Source organism: Lotus japonicus, chromosome 1 (assembly GCF_012489685.1).
Source record: "Lotus japonicus ecotype B-129 chromosome 1, LjGifu_v1.2".
Lineage (NCBI taxonomy): Eukaryota > Viridiplantae > Streptophyta > Magnoliopsida > Fabales > Fabaceae > Lotus > Lotus japonicus.
The window spans coordinates 9,086,914-9,105,651 of NC_080041.1; the positions used below are offsets into that span (position 1 = coordinate 9,086,914).

Here is an 18,738-nt window from a genome sequence, read left to right on the forward strand (position 1 = left end):
GTTGGATCATTTTTATTTTTGACATCAACCATTGAAGATGAAGAAGAGGAAGCAGGAGAAGTAGAAGAACAAGGTTGTTCAGCCGCCACAGAAGAAGAAGCTTCCTTCAGAAACTGCTGAAAAGCCCACTCTGAAGCACTCTGGTTCATCTTTCCCGGTTCAATGGGGGTTTGACTTTGGTAAGGGAGATGTTGATGAAGAAGATGATGATGAAGGATGAATTTCTGGGTTAAGATAAAGTTTAATCTCTTTTTCAGAATGTGAAAACCCTAAAACGCACAAAAAAGAAATTTCATGAAATTGGATTACCACTTAACGAAATTACAAAAATGTTAGGACCATAACATAATTAATACAAATATTTTTTTTCTGTTTTTCATTATTTTTTAAAAAGAAAATTAAAGAAGTCAAAGTTTACGGTCAAAGCAACTCCTATTGATCTACATCACTAAGGTATGATACAATTATGGTATGGTAGTATTTACCTTTATCATATATTTACTTCTCCCTCTTATCTTACTCTAAAGGTGAACGTGAAATAAATGTCTAACAAATACAATTATAAATTATTCTATGGGATAGGGTGGGGTGACAACGGGCAAACCAGTCAAAGTCAAACACGTTTTGTACCAGAAAAAACTACAACACATGTTAGACGCTTTCTTTGAATTTCACAAACACAACCCATTCCTCAATCAAACAGAAGAAAGAGTTGAAGAACACATTAAGCAATTGATCCAATTCAAACCTCTGGTGAAGCAAGCACTTTCCACCTAGAAAACCAAGCTTCATCTCAAGATGTTGCTATGCTCCTCTTCTACAAGCATTACCATGACCGTGTTGTTGTTGTTGTTGGTGGCGATGAGCTTCCACATGATTTCAGAAACACAAGCCCAACAAGAGTACTTGAACAACAATCAACTAGATTGTGATAACACACACAACTCCACATATGGCAACGTTTGCAACAGTGTCACTTCATGCCAATCCTATCTCACCTTCAAATCATCTTCCCCTGAATACAACACACCTTCTTCAATCTCCTACCTCCTCAACTCCACACCCTCCCTCGTCGCTAAATCCAACAACATCACCGACGTCACCCCCATCATCACCGACACCATGGTCACCGTCCCCGTCACCTGCTCCTGCTCCGGCGGCCGCTACCAACACAACGCCACCTACAACTTGAAGAAAACAGGGGAGACTTACTTCTCCATCGCCAACAACACCTACCAGTCCCTCACTACTTGTCAAGCCCTCATGGCTCAGAACCCCTACGATGCTAAGAACCTCTTCGCCGGTGATGACCTCCATGTGCCTCTCCGGTGCGCTTGCCCCACCAAGAAACAGAGTGATGCAGGGTTCAAGTACCTGCTCACCTACCTGGTTTCTCAAGGGGAGTCGCCAGATTCCATTGCTGAGATCTTTGGTGTTGATACACAGAGTGTTTTGGATGCCAACGAGCTTGATTCTAAATCCGTCGTTTTCTACTTCACACCGCTGTTGGTTCCTCTTAAAACAGAGCCACCGGCGAGGTTACAGATAGCAGCGTCGCCGCCGGAGTCTCCACCGCCAGCTCCGGCGGGTAATGATAGTTCCAGCTCTTCCAAGAAATGGGTCATCGTCGGTGTCACGGTTGGGGTTGCTGTGTGCCTCGTTGTGGCTCTTCTCGTGTTTTTCCTCTGTTTCTACAATCGTCGCCGCCGTCAGCCGGCGCCGCCACCGGTATCGGTTAAGGATTTCCCGGACTCTGCCGTCAAGATGGTGTCGGAAACCACCCCCACAACCGAATCCTGGTCACTTTCTTCAGAAGGGGTTCGCTATGCGATTGAGTCGTTGACCGCGTACAAGTTCGGGGACATACAAACCGCTACAAAGTTCTTCAGCGAAGAGAACAAGATCAAAGGGTCTGTTTACAGAGCTTCTTTCAAAGGTGATGATGCTGCTGTGAAGATTCTCAATGGTGATGTCTCTGCTGAGATCAACCTTCTCAAGAGGATCAACCATGCCAACATTATAAGGCTATCTGGTTTTTGTGTGCACAAAGGTAACACCTATCTTGTTTATGAGTTTGCTGAGAAGGATTCACTTGATGATTGGCTTCATAGTGAGAAGAAGTATCAGAATTCAGTGTCTTTGAGTTGGATGCAGAGGGTTCAGATTGCTTATGATGTTGCTGATGCTCTCAATTACCTTCATAACTATACCAATCCTGTTCTTATTCATAAGAATTTGAAGAGTGGCAATGTTCTTTTGAATGGGAAATTTAGAGCTAAAGTTTCAAATTTCGGGTTAGCAAGGGCCATGGAGGATCAAGGAGAAGATGGTGGGGGGTTCCAAATGACAAGGCATGTGGTTGGGACTCAAGGTTACATGCCACCTGAGTACACTGAGAATGGTTTGATTACTCCAAAGATGGATGTTTATGCATTTGGGGTTGTGATGTTGGAGCTTCTTTCAGGAAAAGAAGCCACCGGTAATGGGGACAAGAATGGATTAGGGGAGAAGATGGTGCTGTCAGAAACTGTGAATCATGTGCTTGAAGGAGACAATGACAATGTTAGGGACAAACTTCGAGGTTTCATGGATCAAACTTTGAGGGATGAGTACCCTTTGGATTTAGCTTACTCCATGGCTGAGATTGCCAAACGATGTGTTGCCCATGACCTCAATTCAAGACCAAACATTTCTGAGGTTTTCATGACTCTGTCTAAGGTTCAATCCTCTACGTTGGATTGGGATCCATCTAGTGAGGTTGAACGCTCCAGATCTGTTAGCCAAATCTCTGAAAGCAGATAGTTGATGTTGTACATGATGCATGTTTGAAAACCATTCTATAATTTGATTATGCATTTAGAATCAATTTTCAGAGGCTTGGTCTTTTCATTTGTGGAAGAGTAATATTCATTTTCGCTTCCATTTTTCTTATGGATCATTTTCACCCTCACTACACGAAAAAGACTATCAATGAGATGTAGCTTCCAGCGATGATACAATACGATACGACATATGATATAAGAGAGGAAAGCGATTTTGGTTAGATGGAGCCGCCCCTATAGGTAGGGGTGTTCATCGGATCGGATCGATCCGACGAAACCGACGAACCGAACCGAACCAAAGCAATTGGATTAGTTTTTTTTGTTATTCGGTTAAAAACCGATCCAAACCGATAAAAATTGGTTCGGTTCGAGATTTGAAAAATTAAAAACCAATGAACCGATGAACCAAACCAATGATATATATTTATTTATAAAATATTTAAATATATATATATATTTATTAAAGAAATGTTTTGAAGAAATATTGTTAATGTTAGACTTCTTATGTTTATTATACATAATATGTTTTTGTTTTCAATTATTAATTTGTAATGGTACTAATATTAAACATTACTTTTAGCATTTATACATTCTTAAGTACTTAAGTTGTTGAATATTAATTATGGATTTGTGATAAAGCTATGATTGAGTTACTGATTTGTCATTTTTATGCATTGTTAAGTTGTGAATCATATGTGTTTGCTATATATTTAAAGTTGTGAAATTGATATTTACCAAAAAAAAATTGTGAAACCGATGAACCGAACCGATCCAAACCGTTCATCATCGGATCGGTTTGGTTTTAGAATTTTTTTTTTTACTAACAATCAATCAAAACCGAACCAATGAATTTTGATTGGATCGGTTTTTTGTTTCACCTAAAACCGGTACAAACCGAACCGCAAACACCCCTACCTATAGGAGAGATCATCCCTTAGAAGGAGAGAGTTATCAGCAAGATACCGAGATGAAGCCGCCTCATGTGTGAGTGACTAGGGGGTGAAAAGGGTAAATAAGCTAAGCCAAGCCAAGCTTTGTGTGGCCCAAGCTTGGTCTGCATTGTGTTTTCATGGCCCAAGCCTGGCTTGTGCCCTGTCAACAAGCCAAATTTTAAGGCTTGGCTTGGCTTATTATAAAGTCTGGCTTGACCTACTAGCATATTTAAAAGCCTATTTAACAGACGTCAGACAATTTCATCTAAAGAATGTCGATAGACTAACGGGCTAATAGGACGACGAGCTAATACGCTTTTTTTATATATCATTACAATTTCTTTTCAAATAAATAAAAAAAATATATATCATTGCATTTTAAAGAACAAAATCTCTATTTTCCGATGTACAAAAAAAACAAAATCTCGGTTATTTAAAACAAACACAACAAAAATTAAACATAAACAAATCATTTAATAATAATATGTCTCAAGTCTTAAACATATAAATAAAACCAATAATAATAAGTCTCTATTCCAAATAAATCCATAACAAGCAGACCTATCAAGCTAAATAGACTTTTATGATAGCTTGGGCTTGGGCTTTTTAGTTATTTAAGCCTTTTAAAAAGCTTAAGCTCATCTTTTTTAATAAATGAGTCAAGCTAAGGCAAGCCTCTGACGAGCCAAGCCACAGGCCCCTGTTGGGCGGCCTGGCTTATTTCCACCCCTATGTGTGACCCTAATATTAACTTTCTGATCTTCATGTTTTCATATATTGACATGATTTTGATATTATTTATTTAAAGTGAATATTTATAAACTTTACGATTTTGGACATGGTCATCATTAAAATGATTTGAACCGGTATAAATGATGATAGAAATTGTTTTTACTGAGTTGAGAGTGAAAAATACGTGTTTGATGTGTTTCTCCTTCCAGTTTATGGTGGTTGTTAAATTCTTACTAAGTCTTTGTAACTTACCTCATTCATTACTTTTCATCTACAAATTCTTACACTCATGATTAAAATTATTTTTAGAGTAAGATCATTCGACTTGTTTCGTTATATGTCTCCTTTAACCGAATGTCATAATAGTAACTTTTATCTAATTTTGGTTGTTCTCCTGTTATAGGGAAGTCTTGATTTATTATGACTTGGTATTTCATAATTTTATTGTGAAAATTGCACTTGAGTTTATAATTGAAATTTTTCTTTTAATGGATTTTTGATAATTGTGTATTCATTTGACAGGTTTTGTTGTTTCGTAATCATTGACAATATTTGGAGCTTTTTAATAATAATAAAAAAAAAAATTACCAAAATGGGAAAAAATTATATTTACAATAATGGGATGTTTTCGAACAGTTTGACACTGATGTGACTGCATGGGGAGGATTTGCGTGGAGTGACGTGAATTGAGTGAAAATTTGTGTGTGTGACCAATCAACGCTTTAATGATTGCGTCATACAAGACATTGAATTCGCCTCACTTTACTTGAATTCCTTGCGGCAGACATATGACATAAATTCTCCTCACATGAAGCGAATTCCTTTCACATTTAATTCACCTCGGCCAATCAATCAGCCATTGTCGCTCATCATGTCACATGTTACAAGATTTCACTACCACCTCATTGGATTCGCTTTGGCGTTTGGGTGACGCGAATTCCACACTAAATTCGTGTGAGGTGACGTAAATTCACCCCTAGCAGCCACGCTAGCCTTAAATTGTCCAAAACACTCCATTATGGTAAATATGGTTTTTTTGTGTGCCTCTTTTTGAGAATTTTTTCACATTATTAAAAAAAACCAATTTTTTTTTTTAAGAAGATTATTTGAACATGTTTAACCTTTAGAAATTGTTTGGAAAATAGTTTTATGAGAAATAGCGTTAGGGTCATAGTTTGTGCGTCGGTTGCGACTTTAGTATTTTGGATCATAGCACTATCTCTCTTTTACATTGCATTATATATTACATTCATTATTTTTTTTATCTTTTCTCTTTATTTCTCACCAAGTATGTCTGCCCAATATTTTTTTTCTTCATATTTTGCAATCTCACTATTTGAACCAAGTGGCTGCAACACTCTTCGAAAATATTGTTTTATGACGGTTATAATTTTGCGACGACCAAACTACCACACAACTTATATATGTCTAAAGGGTGTTAAAATGTACCTTGCTTCTAAAATGATTTCCTTTGTACTCATTTTGGTATAAATATGGCATGAAAAATGATGAGGGTGACAATCATTATCCATTTTCCACCTAGGTAGTGGTTAAAATGAGCGTTATCTAAAGTGGAATGTTAATGTAGTTTGACTTTAGTGAGAAAAATAAAAAATAAAGTATTTGAGAGGAAGTCTCACTCAAGCTATACGATGCTGCTAATGTGATTGTATGAAGTACGCTGTATCACAGCTAATGTTTCATATGATATTACAGTTCTTCACTTTGGATTGATTTATATAGAAATAGAATATCATTCTTCCACTTTGGCTACCAATAAAATCTAACACATATCATGTAGAGAACTCGTATATGGACTATGGAGAAAGATTTATTGGAAGAGCTCTACCCAAATAATGCGGTCTTCGATCTTCAAAGAGATTAATCTCATGGTTACATACGAAAACTAAAAAAATACAAGACATGGCTGCTTTAAACTATAGAATATACACGGGCTCTAATAACAGGGAATCAGCAAAACGCTAGTTGTGATACAGCGTACTTCATCCAATTCTGATTTAACTAATGATTGATTCTAATATTCATATGACAATTATTTTATATATAATGGACTAGTGGTGTGCCAATCAATTATTGACAAGAAGAATAACTCCAAGCCTTATTGATGCAGCAGACCATGGATGGACCTTCTGATAGGAGAGAATGAGAGATGAAGCTGTACATGTAGTTAAGGTTGACTTCCTACCATAACTATTGTCTATTGGGTTTGCACAAATGAAAACTAGATTGCAAATATGTAATATTATTTGTTTTTGGCCATTGAAAGTTTTGTCTACAAACTCGTCTCTAAAAGAACAAAATTATTAGTGAAGTAACAATTTCAATTCGATGAATATGTTAACTAATTTATGGATTATGGTTCTCTTCATTTTGAAACAAAACTGCAGGGATCTCTCAGCCCTTCAAAAGAGTTAAATGAATCTGGTATATTAACTTTGCAAACCAATGCTTATAACATAATCAAACACAAACCATAAAAAGAGTTAAATGAATCTGGTATATCTTTCATTAATTAACAATAGAGCAGAGGTAACATATATACACACATGACAGCAACAACATACCAGTTTGTTGCACAATCAAATTCAAATATAACTAAACTATATCCTATAAGAGTATCTAAGAATCTTGCTATTTGTTATGACAGATAAACAATAGAAAATTAAAGGAGACATCAACATCTTAGACTAAGTCAGTACTCCAATATGCCCACTCAAGATGGTGGAGGCAGAGAGAACACCAATTTTCTTGTTCTTTAGAAAATTGTGGCTTGGTCCAGAAAGTGGTTTCTGTGAGCAAATCCGCCAATTGATGACTAGATGGAACATGAGCAATTTGAAATTCTGTTTGAGCAACAAGATCATGTACAAAATGACAGTCAATTGCAACATGTTTCATATGAGAATGAAAGACAAGATTTAAGCACACATAAGTAGCATTGATGTTATTTGAAAAAATACATGGAACTTTAGGTAATGAAAATTGTAGCTCCTTAAGAAGTTGCTGTAACCACAAGAATTCAGCAGCAGTGGATCCAATAGTTCTAGTCCATGAACCAGCAATGCAAGTTATGTAATGACACAAAAGAGGCCAACAAAATCCTCCAAATGAGACCTGGGGATGAAGCAATTGGCCAATACCATAATGCTAAAATTCTTGAGAGGAATATAGCATGAAAGGATCAACGTATTTTTCATCAGAATCAATTATGAATTACAGAATCTTCTCTACAGAAGCTTATTCACAGAATTTATTATGGCTTCAGAATCAATTGTAAGATGATTTCCAAACATCATATTATATGCATCAACTATCAGCTTTCAGAAATTTGGCTAACAGATCTGGACCGTTCGAGTTCATCAGATGGATCCCAATCCAGTGTAGTGGATTGAACCTTAGACAGAGTCATGAGAACCTCAGAAATGTTTGGTCTTGAATTGAGGTCATGGGCAACACATCGTTTGGCAATCTCAGCCATGGAGTAAGCCAAATCCAAAGGGTACTCATCCCTCAAAGTTGGATCCATGAAACCTCGAAGCTTGTCCCTAACATTGTCTCCTTCAAGCACATGATTCACAGTTTCTGACAGCATCTTGTTCTCCCCTAATCCATTCTTTTCCCCACTACTTGTGGCTTCTCTTCCTGAAAGAAGCTCCAACATCACAACTCCAAATGCAAAAACATCCATCTTTGGAGTAATCAAACCACTCTCAATGTACTCAGGTGGCATGTAACCTTGAGTCCCCACCACATGCCTTGTCATTTGGAACCCCCCATCCTCTCCTTGATCCTCCATGACCCTAGCTAACCCGAAATTTGAAACTTTAGCTCTGAATTTCCCATCCAAAAGAACATTACCACTTTTCAAATTCTTGTGAATGTGAATAGGGTTGGTATAGTTATGAAGGTAATTGAGAGCATCAGCTACATCATAAGCAATCTGAACCCTCTGCATCCAACTTAAAGACACTGAATTCTGATACTTCTTGTCACTATGAAGCCAATCATCAAGAGAATCATTCTCAGCAAACTCATAAACAAGATAGGTGTTACCTTTGTGCACACAAAAACCAGATAGCCTTATAATGTTGGCATGGTTGATCCTCTTGAGAAGGTTGATCTCAGCAGAGACATCACCATTGAGAATCTTCACAGCAGCATCATCACCTTTGAAAGAAGCTCTGTAAACAGACCCTTTGATCTTGTTCTCTTCGCTGAAGAACTTTGTAGCGGTTTGTATGTCCCCGAACTTGTACGCGGTCAACGACTCAATCGCATAGCGAACCCCTTCTGAAGAAAGTGACCAGGATTCGGTTGTGGGGGTGGTTTCCGACACCATCTTGACGGCAGAGTCCGGGAAATCCTTAACCGATACCGGTGGCGGCGCCGGCTGACGGCGGCGACGATTGTAGAAACAGAGGAAAAACACGAGAAGAGCCACAACGAGGCACACAGCAACCCCAACCGTGACACCGACGATGACCCATTTCTTGGAAGAGCTGGAACTATCATTACCCGCCGGAGCTGGCGGTGGAGACTCCGGCGGCGACGCTGCTATCTGTAACCTCGCCGGTGGCTCTGTTTTAAGAGGAACCAACAGCGGTGTGAAGTAGAAAACGACGGATTTAGAATCAAGCTCGTTGGCATCCAAAACACTCTGTGTATCAACACCAAAGATCTCAGCAATGGAATCTGGCGACTCCCCTTGAGAAACCAGGTAGGTGAGCAGGTACTTGAACCCTGCATCACTCTGTTTCTTGGTGGGGCAAGCGCACCGGAGAGGCACATGGAGGTCATCACCGGCGAAGAGGTTCTTAGCATCGTAGGGGTTCTGAGCCATGAGGGCTTGACAAGTAGTGAGGGACTGGTAGGTGTTGTTGGCGATGGAGAAGTAAGTCTCCCCTGTTTTCTTCAAGTTGTAGGTGGCGTTGTGTTGGTAGCGGCCGCCGGAGCAGGAGCAGGTGACGGGGACGGTGACCATGGTGTCGGTGATGATGGGGGTGACGTCGGTGATGTTGTTGGATTTAGCGACGAGGGAGGGTGTGGAGTTGAGGAGGTAGGAGATTGAAGAAGGTGTGTTGTATTCAGGGGATGATGATTTGAAGGTGAGGTAGGATTGGCATGAAGTGACACTATTGCAAACGTTGCCATATGTGGTGTTGTATTGAGTATCACAATCTAGTTGCTTGTTGTTCACATACTCTTGTTGTGCTTGTGTTGATGGGATCATGTGTGAAAATGAAATTATCATCACCAACAATAACATAGTGATGGTGGTAATGCTATTGGAACTAGATGAGGTAAACAACAGCATCTTGTGATGAAGGAAATGAAGGAGGTTGGTTTTGTGGGTGGAAAGTGCTTGCTACACTAGAGGTTTGAATTGGATGAAGTGCTTAATTTATAATTCAACACTTTCTGGTTGGGTGTGTTTGTGTCAATGAAATTCAATGAAAGCGTCTAAGAAGGGTTGGAATTTTTTCTGGTCCTGACCACCAACATTATTGCATTGTATCGTATGGAATGGGGTGGCAAACCAGTGAAGTCAGCCAGTCAACACGTTTTGTTTTGGGATTATTTTAAAAGTCTTGGTCATTTTACATATTTTTATTTCATCCAATTCATTTTTTTTTAAAAGCAATTCAATTTTTTTAATGTATCGTAATAGAGATTGATGGTATGCACCATCGGTGTAAAGAAGCTTTATACTGACGTTCAATCACATTATGTCACATAGGTTTAAGTAGTTACAATTTTTTTAATTTTAATTAGTAAATTAATAAATTGTTGATGTGATGGAAATCAATTGGGTGCATGTGTAAAACAAGTTTACACGGTTAGTGTATCTCCCATTCTCTCATCATAATATATGTTTCTCTTATTTTTTTCATTATACTCATTTGGGTGTAAATAAATATTATGGCATGAAAAGTAAGCCGCATCCTACGGTGTGTCATTCTGGAAAAGTGTCACGTATCAGAAAATAATTGAGGGTAATAGAGTGTTTCTCCAACATTTAAAGATTTTTAAAATTTTAAAAAAGTGCTTCACTTGTGAAGTATTTTCGTAATTTGTTCTCACCGGAATCACATGCAACCACTCCATCTCTGCCAGTACCACCACCTCGACACCAACGCTCTCGGCATTCATCGAGGAGGAGGTTGTGATGAAGGATTTGTCATTGGCGGCAACGACGACATGCTTGAATCGTAGGGTGCTTGGCTCGATGGGGCCTCAATATGGAAAAAGTGATGCGGTGGCCTCTGGTTCCTGTTGGGGTTATGGCGCAAAGGTATGTGGCGAAGCTACGGTGGTGAGCGCAATGCTGACTTGGAGAGTTCAATGGAACAAAAAAGATAGGTGAACATTGAAACAATGCAAACCCCTATCAGACACCCACTTTTGTGGCGGTTTATAACCGCCAAAAAGTGTATTGGTAGTAAAACCACCACAAAAGTAGGGTTGTCCAAGAGCTTGCTTGAACTTTACATAACTTTTTAAATATGTGAAATCTCAATACTATCCTTAATTATTCATTAATATTTTGTGAGACACTTGCCTCAATTTTAAACCTCTAATGAAAGCAAATGAGTGTGACACTCATTATTCTTTTTTCACCTAGGTAGTAGTTAAGAAGAGCGGAAATTATGCTCATACATATATTTTTTACGACTATCATTTCGACACACAGTTTAGCGGTAATTTTTAACCGCCACTAATATTTACAGGGGTTAAAAGCTATTAGAAATATGTATCTCAATTGAATGCATGATCAACACTATAAGTTGATACATATCATTACCCTAAAAAGAGTGGTGGTTTATTTTTGCTTGCATCATAAAGCATTATTCTTTATGATAATTATCAAAAGATTTAAATACTGAACTAGATTTTTTATCTGTTGCTGTAGTTTGACTTTAGTGGGGAAAAAATTGAGTGGAAGTCTTACACAAGCTATATACATATGATGTTGCTGATGCGATTGTGTATAGAACGTCTGCATCAAAACTAATTTTCTAACTTAGTTGTATAAAAAATGGAAGTGATGAACAAAGGAAAGGCATAGCCTTTAGATATGACAGTTCTTGATTTTGGACTGATTTACATAGAATATCTTTCCTCTGTCCATACTTAACAAAATCATATTAAAACCTCGCAGTAACAGGACAGAAGCTAAACGCTAACAAAAAATTATATTGTCCACTTAAATATTCATATCACAATTATTTAATATGCAAAATGGTAGAATATCTCAAATGGAAAGACACCCCACTTTAGACGACAAAAAGGTCAAAAGCTTTATTGTTGCAGAAGATAATGGACCTTCTGAAAGGAGAGATGAAGTTGTACATCATACTAATCATAGTCTATGTTGACTTTAAGTTGACTTCCCATTATAATTTTTGGGTTTGCACAACTTAAGAGTAGATAGCAAATACCTAATATTTGTTTTTGGCCAAAGATTGTATCTATAATTTGGTTTCTAAAAGAGCAAAATTATTAGTCAAGTAACAATTTCAATTTGATGAATTTGTTGCTACAAAAATCACTTTCAATTGACAAATTCAGTACATATTTGAAAATTCTTCCATGATTAATTTTAAAATCAAAATCAATTGTGCGAAGAGTAGCTTCTCGTGCCAGAATTAATTCTGGGTGAACATAAAATGGTCCAAACATGCTTCTATGGATTTTAACCAAACGGTGTGCAAGTATCAACTACCAAAGTGCAGATTCTCTTTTTTTGTCTATCTTTGATGTGTCAAAGAGCCTACCAATTTTCTAAACCAATGTTTATAAAATAATCAACACCAACTTGTGACTCTTAAAATCATAAATTAATCAAATGAAGCTGCACCAGAAGCTACTGAATTCCATAACATAAACAGTTTAAGGGCTGATATGCCACTGACATTCTATGCGCATCATACCAAACGGCTCAAGCTTTAAATAAACTCACCAAGCAAAATGAAAAATCAACTTCTTAAAGCGTGTTTGGTTTTGCATTTGGGTAATCCCAAACCATAGTTTGGACAGAAGTGTGTCTTTTAACTTTTGTCCTATTAATTGCTTAGAAACTTCAAATGAAAAACCAAACACACTGCAAGTGTACCAAGATGAAACAGTATAAGAATACTCTATACAATCTTATTGGCCTATAATTTCTGAGGTTAAATCTATAGAGGAGAGGAGCTAACACATGCTCCTTTTGCTGATTCTGTAAGTATCTACATGTGTCAATCGTGTTTCCTTTTGCAGCCTTGTCGGAAAACTGAGACACAGGTTAAAACAAGCCCTAGGAGTATAAGCAGAAACACTGCAGCAAAAAATGAACATATACCTTGAGATCAAGTATAGTAACCCAGATTAGTGAATCAACAGAAACAGTTAACAGTTTAATCATACTAGATAGAAACATATATTACACGAGAATGAGAATAAGAGAAACTATATTTCTTCAGCGATTAGAAAATATATCTGATATGTAATTAGGAGAATATATTTCTGCAAACAGGATTATATTATCAAATTAGGAATATAAATCCTAATTACATATCAGATATATTTTCTAATCTATAGTTTCGCTTATATGAAGATTCTCCTATAGTTAGACTTCAACTTGAATTTTGTGAAATCTTTATAAGCTACCATGGCAACTTTATTTCAAAAATGTCTGGCAATTAGAACATAGAAAGTAGCTTACCAATCAAAGTGGAAAAAAATACGATTGCAAGGCGATATCTTTTAATCCACGGTAGACTAACTTCAAGAGTGCAATGCCTCTTATTACGTTCTGTTTTTTCTTTGTCCCCAGTCCTTGAATTTGTTGGTTGTAGTTCAATTAATGAAATATTAGCACCTGTAACAGCAATGCCATTCTTGTCCCTGACTTTGAGTTCCAGAGTCACTGGGTGAGAGTCCCAATCTATTTCAATAGTTCCAAAGTTTGGCTGGCCTAGCAAACAAAAGCCAAAACTTGAAACATCAAAACAATGAAACCAAGGTAAATATTCTTATCCAAAAATATAAGAAGTAAAACATTACCATATACGCAAGATCTGTGTCTGCAGTTTTGGCCCTTAACTCTCAATGTAGACGGAGTCAACCAGGCAACAAACCTCACTAAAAAATGCAAGGAAGATGGAACAACCCCTTCGACCGATTGAGTAACCCCGCTCGAGGTTACATCGTAAAGAGGGTAGTCCACAGCACAGTCATATCTTGTGATTTCCCCAAAGTGAACATCTCCACTTATAAAAAATACTCCGTCCCTCTGCATAGAAAGGACTAATAAGATGTGAAATAAGTACTGACTCACCACATTACACAAATAATAATGATTTCCCTCTAACAACATAGATGTAAATTGAAGAAAACAAAACTAGAATATAAATACACTAAAAGTCATTTTTACCTTGCTATCTGCTATTAATTTGAAAAGGTGATCTCTTTCTTTAGGAAATCGAGCCCAAGATTCCATAGCAAACAAAGGGCGAATGGTTGCTGAAAGATTTGATATAACCTGATGATATGTAGATTGATCAAACTTATAAACGTGTATGCAAAACAGACCAACACAATCAAATCAGAGTAGCAACATATAGAGAATTTGCCCCGACAAGTCTTCAAGAATTAGTGATCATAACTCAGTCATAACACAAGTCATTGTACTACTATTCCATTATATTATTGATTCCTCTGATAGACTAAAATCCCCAGATCCATCACTATTTCAAACATTGAATAATTGGAATTCTCGGGTGTGAATCACGTAACTGCCTAATGCCTAAGGTACTGAAACTATTCACATGATGAATAAAACTAAAACAAGAATATAGAAACAGTTTCATGTTATGTCCATTAAAAAAGAGGATCATGTCTCAATTTTCTGAAGTACAGCAATTCGAGCAGAAAACTGAATTTTGGCAAGACTTTCATAAGGGAAAAACCTCAAAAGCTATTAAAATGCTAAAAACCACTAGATGGTGCATTATAACTACCATTTTTTTTTTTTACATTTTCAGTCAAATTTACACACATATACACACAAAGCTAGCGCCTCATCTATGGTGGTTTAAGCATGTGTGGAGATGAGTTGTAAAGCATTTATAAAGGAGGGTGGACCAGGTCGAGGATAGCCCACGTGTTAGAAAAATTATAGGTCAACCCATTAAGAAAGATTTAGATTTAAATAGTCTATCATTGAACTTAATTCATGACAGGACATTATAGCATTTTTTTATCTATATGGCCAAACCCCACCTAGTGGAAGAAAAGGATTTTGTTGTTTAGACATATATAGCATCAAGAATACAAGTGTAATAGTTGATAATGTAGCAAAAACTTATAAAATTTTGTTGTTTAGACATATATAACATCAAGAATACTAGTGCAACAGTTGATAATGTAGCCAAAACTTGTAAAGATGCAGATCTCAGAATATACTGGTATTGTCTACAAAAAATTTAACCCGAGCATACAAGGCGAATACCGCAAGTGGAACTTATCATACGAGCTTAACATACTGATTACACTCAGCCGTTACAAAAATTGATATTTGATATTTTGATAACTAAACCCTGTACCTGAATAGAAGATCCAATTATGGTAATGGCTGTTGGTGGACCCTTCAGCTCTCTCTCCAGCCATAACCATTGTGAATTCCCCAAAATTGTTCCATCACTTCCTATAGGGTCTCTGTGGTATCTGGTATCTAAGAGGACAATCTGAATAGTTTTCCCCAAACCAAAATAAAAGCACTATTAGTACAAAATGCATGCTTAAAAGTTTAAACACAATTTAGTAGCAATTCATACGATTGAGATTTTTAAAGTTACGAGCCATTTAAGAATTAAGATGATCATGTAGTGGGTACAAGCCTATCAAAAGTCAAAACCAAATAACCATGAAAGGACTTTATGAATTAAATACAGATGGTTTTTACTGAGTCAATACCTTCACATCTCTACCCGCAGGACCATATGTATATGAGGCATATACACCAGCCTGTTTCCGCCTGAAATAAGAATCTAGAGTAAGTATTTAAATCTATATCTGCAGCCTGTTAAAATCTGTTAGTGTGAATATTCACATGTATAAGACAATTGAGGTGCAACAGCCAATATATGACATGCACCAAACTCTCCCGGGGATCAAGAAAGATTCGATAAGTAATCGTTAAATCTCTTGGACAGAATGTAAATAAAATAAACCCAAAATCTAGAATATAGATAAGTCCAACATGATGCAGCAAAGGAGATTATCCTCGCACCTTGGGCTATCTTGAGGTTCCTCCAAGAAGTCAAGAAGTAACTTTTGGTTGGTAATTTTTCCTTGGAATTCTTTTCCTGCATCATTTAATCCGTAATCATGATCATCCCATGTTCCAATAACCTATAACATTTCAAACATAAAATTTAGGATAAAGAAGTTTAGTAAATAAAGGCACCATTTTAGAAAGAATCACAACTACCCAAAAAAAAAAACAAGACCAAGGAGTTAGAGTGATGCACCTCAGCATCCTCTCGTAGTCGGACATAGTCAGGATTAGACTTAGCCTTTCTGTACTTAGCCTCCATTTCCTCCTCAGAGGAAGGAACAAACCTTTGAGCATTCTTCCAAGGCCCAATAGTCCTTTCCCGTCCAAATATTTTAAAAGGGCGCTTGATGTCTCCATAAATGTTATCACCCAGCCATATGAAGACTTGAGGATGAAAGTCTAGTATTGCATCCCAGATGGGCTGGCAAAGAAACACAAGGCACGGCATACACATATATCAATGACCTGACATGAAAAGGTTTAAAATATCATGCAATTATAGCAATTAAAAGCCTAAACAATAACCACCTTGTGTTGAACAGGAGGTTGTTTAGTGTAAAGCAGAAAAACAAAAGACCAATATAAGATCACAACCATAAAATGAAACAAAAAATCAAATCAAAGCATAGTTCCTCTCATTGTTGCAGATGGAATACAATTAGGATGATTTGATTAAGTGCATATTAGAAAGTCCTTCTACAATTGATTCTAATGCCAGAATCAATTCTGGAGAGAAGCTTAACTTTTGTATTTCAGAATTGATTCTGAGGAAAGAGAAGCTAATCCAAACATACTATAAGAAATAGCATAAAAGGCAGTACTGCAAAGAAATGCCCTAGACCACATACTAATTTAAGGTAAAGTACCAAAATGTAAAACAAATAGCTGTTTCGTTTCACTTCAACATGAATGATAAATCTGGTAAAAGAGTGAAACACACTGCATTGAAGTTGTTTACTACATAATTTTGGTTTTTTTTTTTCTGAGAAAAAATAGTTTCAAGTTCATCTGGCTCTTTCTGAAAAGAATTACATCATATTACAGATCCCCATCCCAACATATAATTGTTAGAAAGGAACTAAGAACAGGTTCTAGAATTTAAGCAAAACTATGAACATAAACAATGGTTGAGCTGTTACTTGCTACACAAAACTAATCAAATTATTTTTCTTCTAAAAAGAAGACTATTTATCTAGAAAAAAAGCTGATTTCTATACAGTGTTGTTGTTGGTGGAGTACAGAACTGCAATTTGCCTAAAGCTGACATAACACATTGAAATTACAAAAGCATCCTAGTACAAAAACTGGGACATCATGGTTAAAAAAAAGAAAGAGAATCATTAGCAAAACATCTTCAAAAAACAATAGCATGATTGAAACCTGAGGAGCGCTCTGGTTGTTGCATGAACCGAAGGCAATTCGAGACACCGGTTGTTTCTGCTTATTGTGACTGTCGGAAGCGCTAACGGTCATCGCAACGGCAACTATTCCGATCAATACGACGGCGCACCACCGCCGGCGACGCCTGTCGGTACCCATTTGGCCAAAGATCACAACTTTGAACCCAATTCTTTTTGGGTATCAGAAAAAAAGTGACTTTCTCAGAATTTGAGACCAATGGTAGACACAAAAGGGAACTATCGGTGATTGATTTATGTAAATAAAAAAATAAAAAATCATTTCCCAGAAAAGGAGAAAATTTAATATGTAAATTTTTTTGAAGTTTATCATATTAATATAGATATATGAAATTTCTACAACATTGATTGGCTTTCATGTTTTTTAATTATTGAAGACACATGCTTCTTTTTATGCTTCTGTTTTGCTGCATGAGATCTTAAAAACATAATAATTTATTTGATCATGTTTATCTTTCTTTTGTTCGTTGAGAGAGAAATTCTTGTGCTGACTATCTCGCTCGGAACACCTCTACCCTTTCGGATGTTGTTTGGCTAAGAGGAGGGTCTCCCGGGATTGTCTAGCTTTTTACTCGCTGATGTTGTGGCTTCTATGTCGGGACCATTTTGATTATAATGCATAGGCTAAGTTAATAAAAAAACATTAAAGTGTACAAGAGGTGGTTTTTACTTTTTTTTCAAAGATTTTTCCTTTGTTTAATTGTTATCTAAAAATATTATTTGTTTTTTTAACGTTAAAAATATTATTTGTTAATATTGAGTAAGTGTTTTTAAATAAACATACATCAATTTTAATTTAAGTTTTGTTATAATTTTATGATGTACTTAAATAATATCAAAAAATATTGGCTTAATAGCTCTTTTAGTCCCTCACTTATCACGATTTTGTGTTTTTGGTCCCTCTAGAAAAAAATTAGCAAAATTAGTCCCTCACATTTACACACTTTTGCCGCTTTAGTCTCAAATATGGATCATTAAATATCAAAAAATATTTTCTTTTTAGTCTAACATGTATTATGTATTATCCAAAATTTGTCGATGGAGTTCTAACGGAGTTAATCTCACAATGAATTATCTATAAACAAAACTCGAATATAAGACATTGTTGAGAAAAATTAAGCATCACTTGAATCAACTACCTCTCGTTAAATGAGGATATATTCTAAAATATGAAAAATATATTTTAATCATATGTATTTCAATTTAGTTTTGTGAGACGTTCAGGAAATTTAGTTGTTGATTATCTAGCTAGGAATGCCTCTGATTTTCCTACCACTGTTTGGGTAGAGGAGGTTCCTAATGTTGCGAATAATTTGGTTCACAATGATGTATTGGCATCTTTGTCACTTCCTATTTAATAATAGGGTTAAGGGTCATATTAGTCCCTGTGTTTGTAAAAACGTTTGATTTTGGTCCCTCAGTAAAAAAAATCGTTAGTAACTGTAAAAAAAACCGCCACTAATCGTCATTTTTTGGCTAAGGAACCAAAATCA

The 18,738-nt window shown here is 36.5% G+C and overlaps 3 protein-coding genes across 3 annotated transcripts; 1 reads left to right on the forward strand and 2 right to left on the reverse strand.

Annotated features, from left to right (window-relative positions):
- Window positions 1–602: 602 nt before the first annotated feature.
- Window positions 603–2,872, forward strand: LOC130733480 (protein LYK5-like). Its single transcript, XM_057585698.1, has one exon. The coding sequence runs from the start codon at window positions 799–801 to the stop codon at window positions 2,800–2,802; it is 2,004 nt and encodes a 667-aa protein (XP_057441681.1). The 5' UTR covers window positions 603–798; the 3' UTR covers window positions 2,803–2,872.
- A 4,118-nt stretch (window positions 2,873–6,990) lies between these two features.
- Window positions 6,991–9,986, reverse strand: LOC130733482 (protein LYK5-like). The gene has a single exon (XM_057585700.1). It carries the CDS (start codon window positions 9,819–9,821, stop codon window positions 7,821–7,823), a length of 2,001 nt encoding a protein of 666 aa, XP_057441683.1. The 5' UTR covers window positions 9,822–9,986; the 3' UTR covers window positions 6,991–7,820.
- Window positions 9,987–12,323: 2,337 nt separating this feature from the next.
- On the reverse strand, window positions 12,324–17,529 carry LOC130733483 (uncharacterized). The gene is made up of 9 exons (XM_057585701.1): window positions 17,208–17,529; window positions 16,021–16,248; window positions 15,780–15,901; window positions 15,464–15,524; window positions 15,094–15,234; window positions 13,923–14,030; window positions 13,553–13,781; window positions 13,212–13,463; window positions 12,324–12,824 (listed from the first exon to the last, which is right to left on the reverse strand). Exons 1-9 carry the CDS (start codon window positions 17,364–17,366, stop codon window positions 12,745–12,747), a joined length of 1,380 nt encoding a protein of 459 aa, XP_057441684.1. The 5' UTR covers window positions 17,367–17,529; the 3' UTR covers window positions 12,324–12,744.
- Window positions 17,530–18,738: the final 1,209 nt, after the last annotated feature.

What these genes read in the sequence shown, in the direction of transcription:
- LOC130733480 (XM_057585698.1), top strand. Translation starts at nt 799, where the DNA reads ATGTTGCTATGCTCCTCTTCTACAAGCATTACCATGACCGTGTTGTTG.
- LOC130733482 (XM_057585700.1), bottom strand. Translation starts at nt 9,821, where the DNA reads ATGCTGTTGTTTACCTCATCTAGTTCCAATAGCATTACCACCATCACT.
- LOC130733483 (XM_057585701.1), bottom strand. Translation starts at nt 17,366, where the DNA reads ATGGGTACCGACAGGCGTCGCCGGCGGTGGTGCGCCGTCGTATTGATC. An exon ending in ACAACCAGAGCGCTCCTCAG is followed by an intron (nt 16,249 to 17,207) that starts GTTTCAATCATG and finishes TTTCTTTGCCAG; the next exon opens with CCCATCTGGGATGCAATACT. An exon ending in TAATTGGATCTTCTATTCAG is followed by an intron (nt 14,031 to 15,093) that starts GTACAGGGTTTA and finishes ACATATCATCAG; the next exon opens with GTTATATCAAATCTTTCAGC.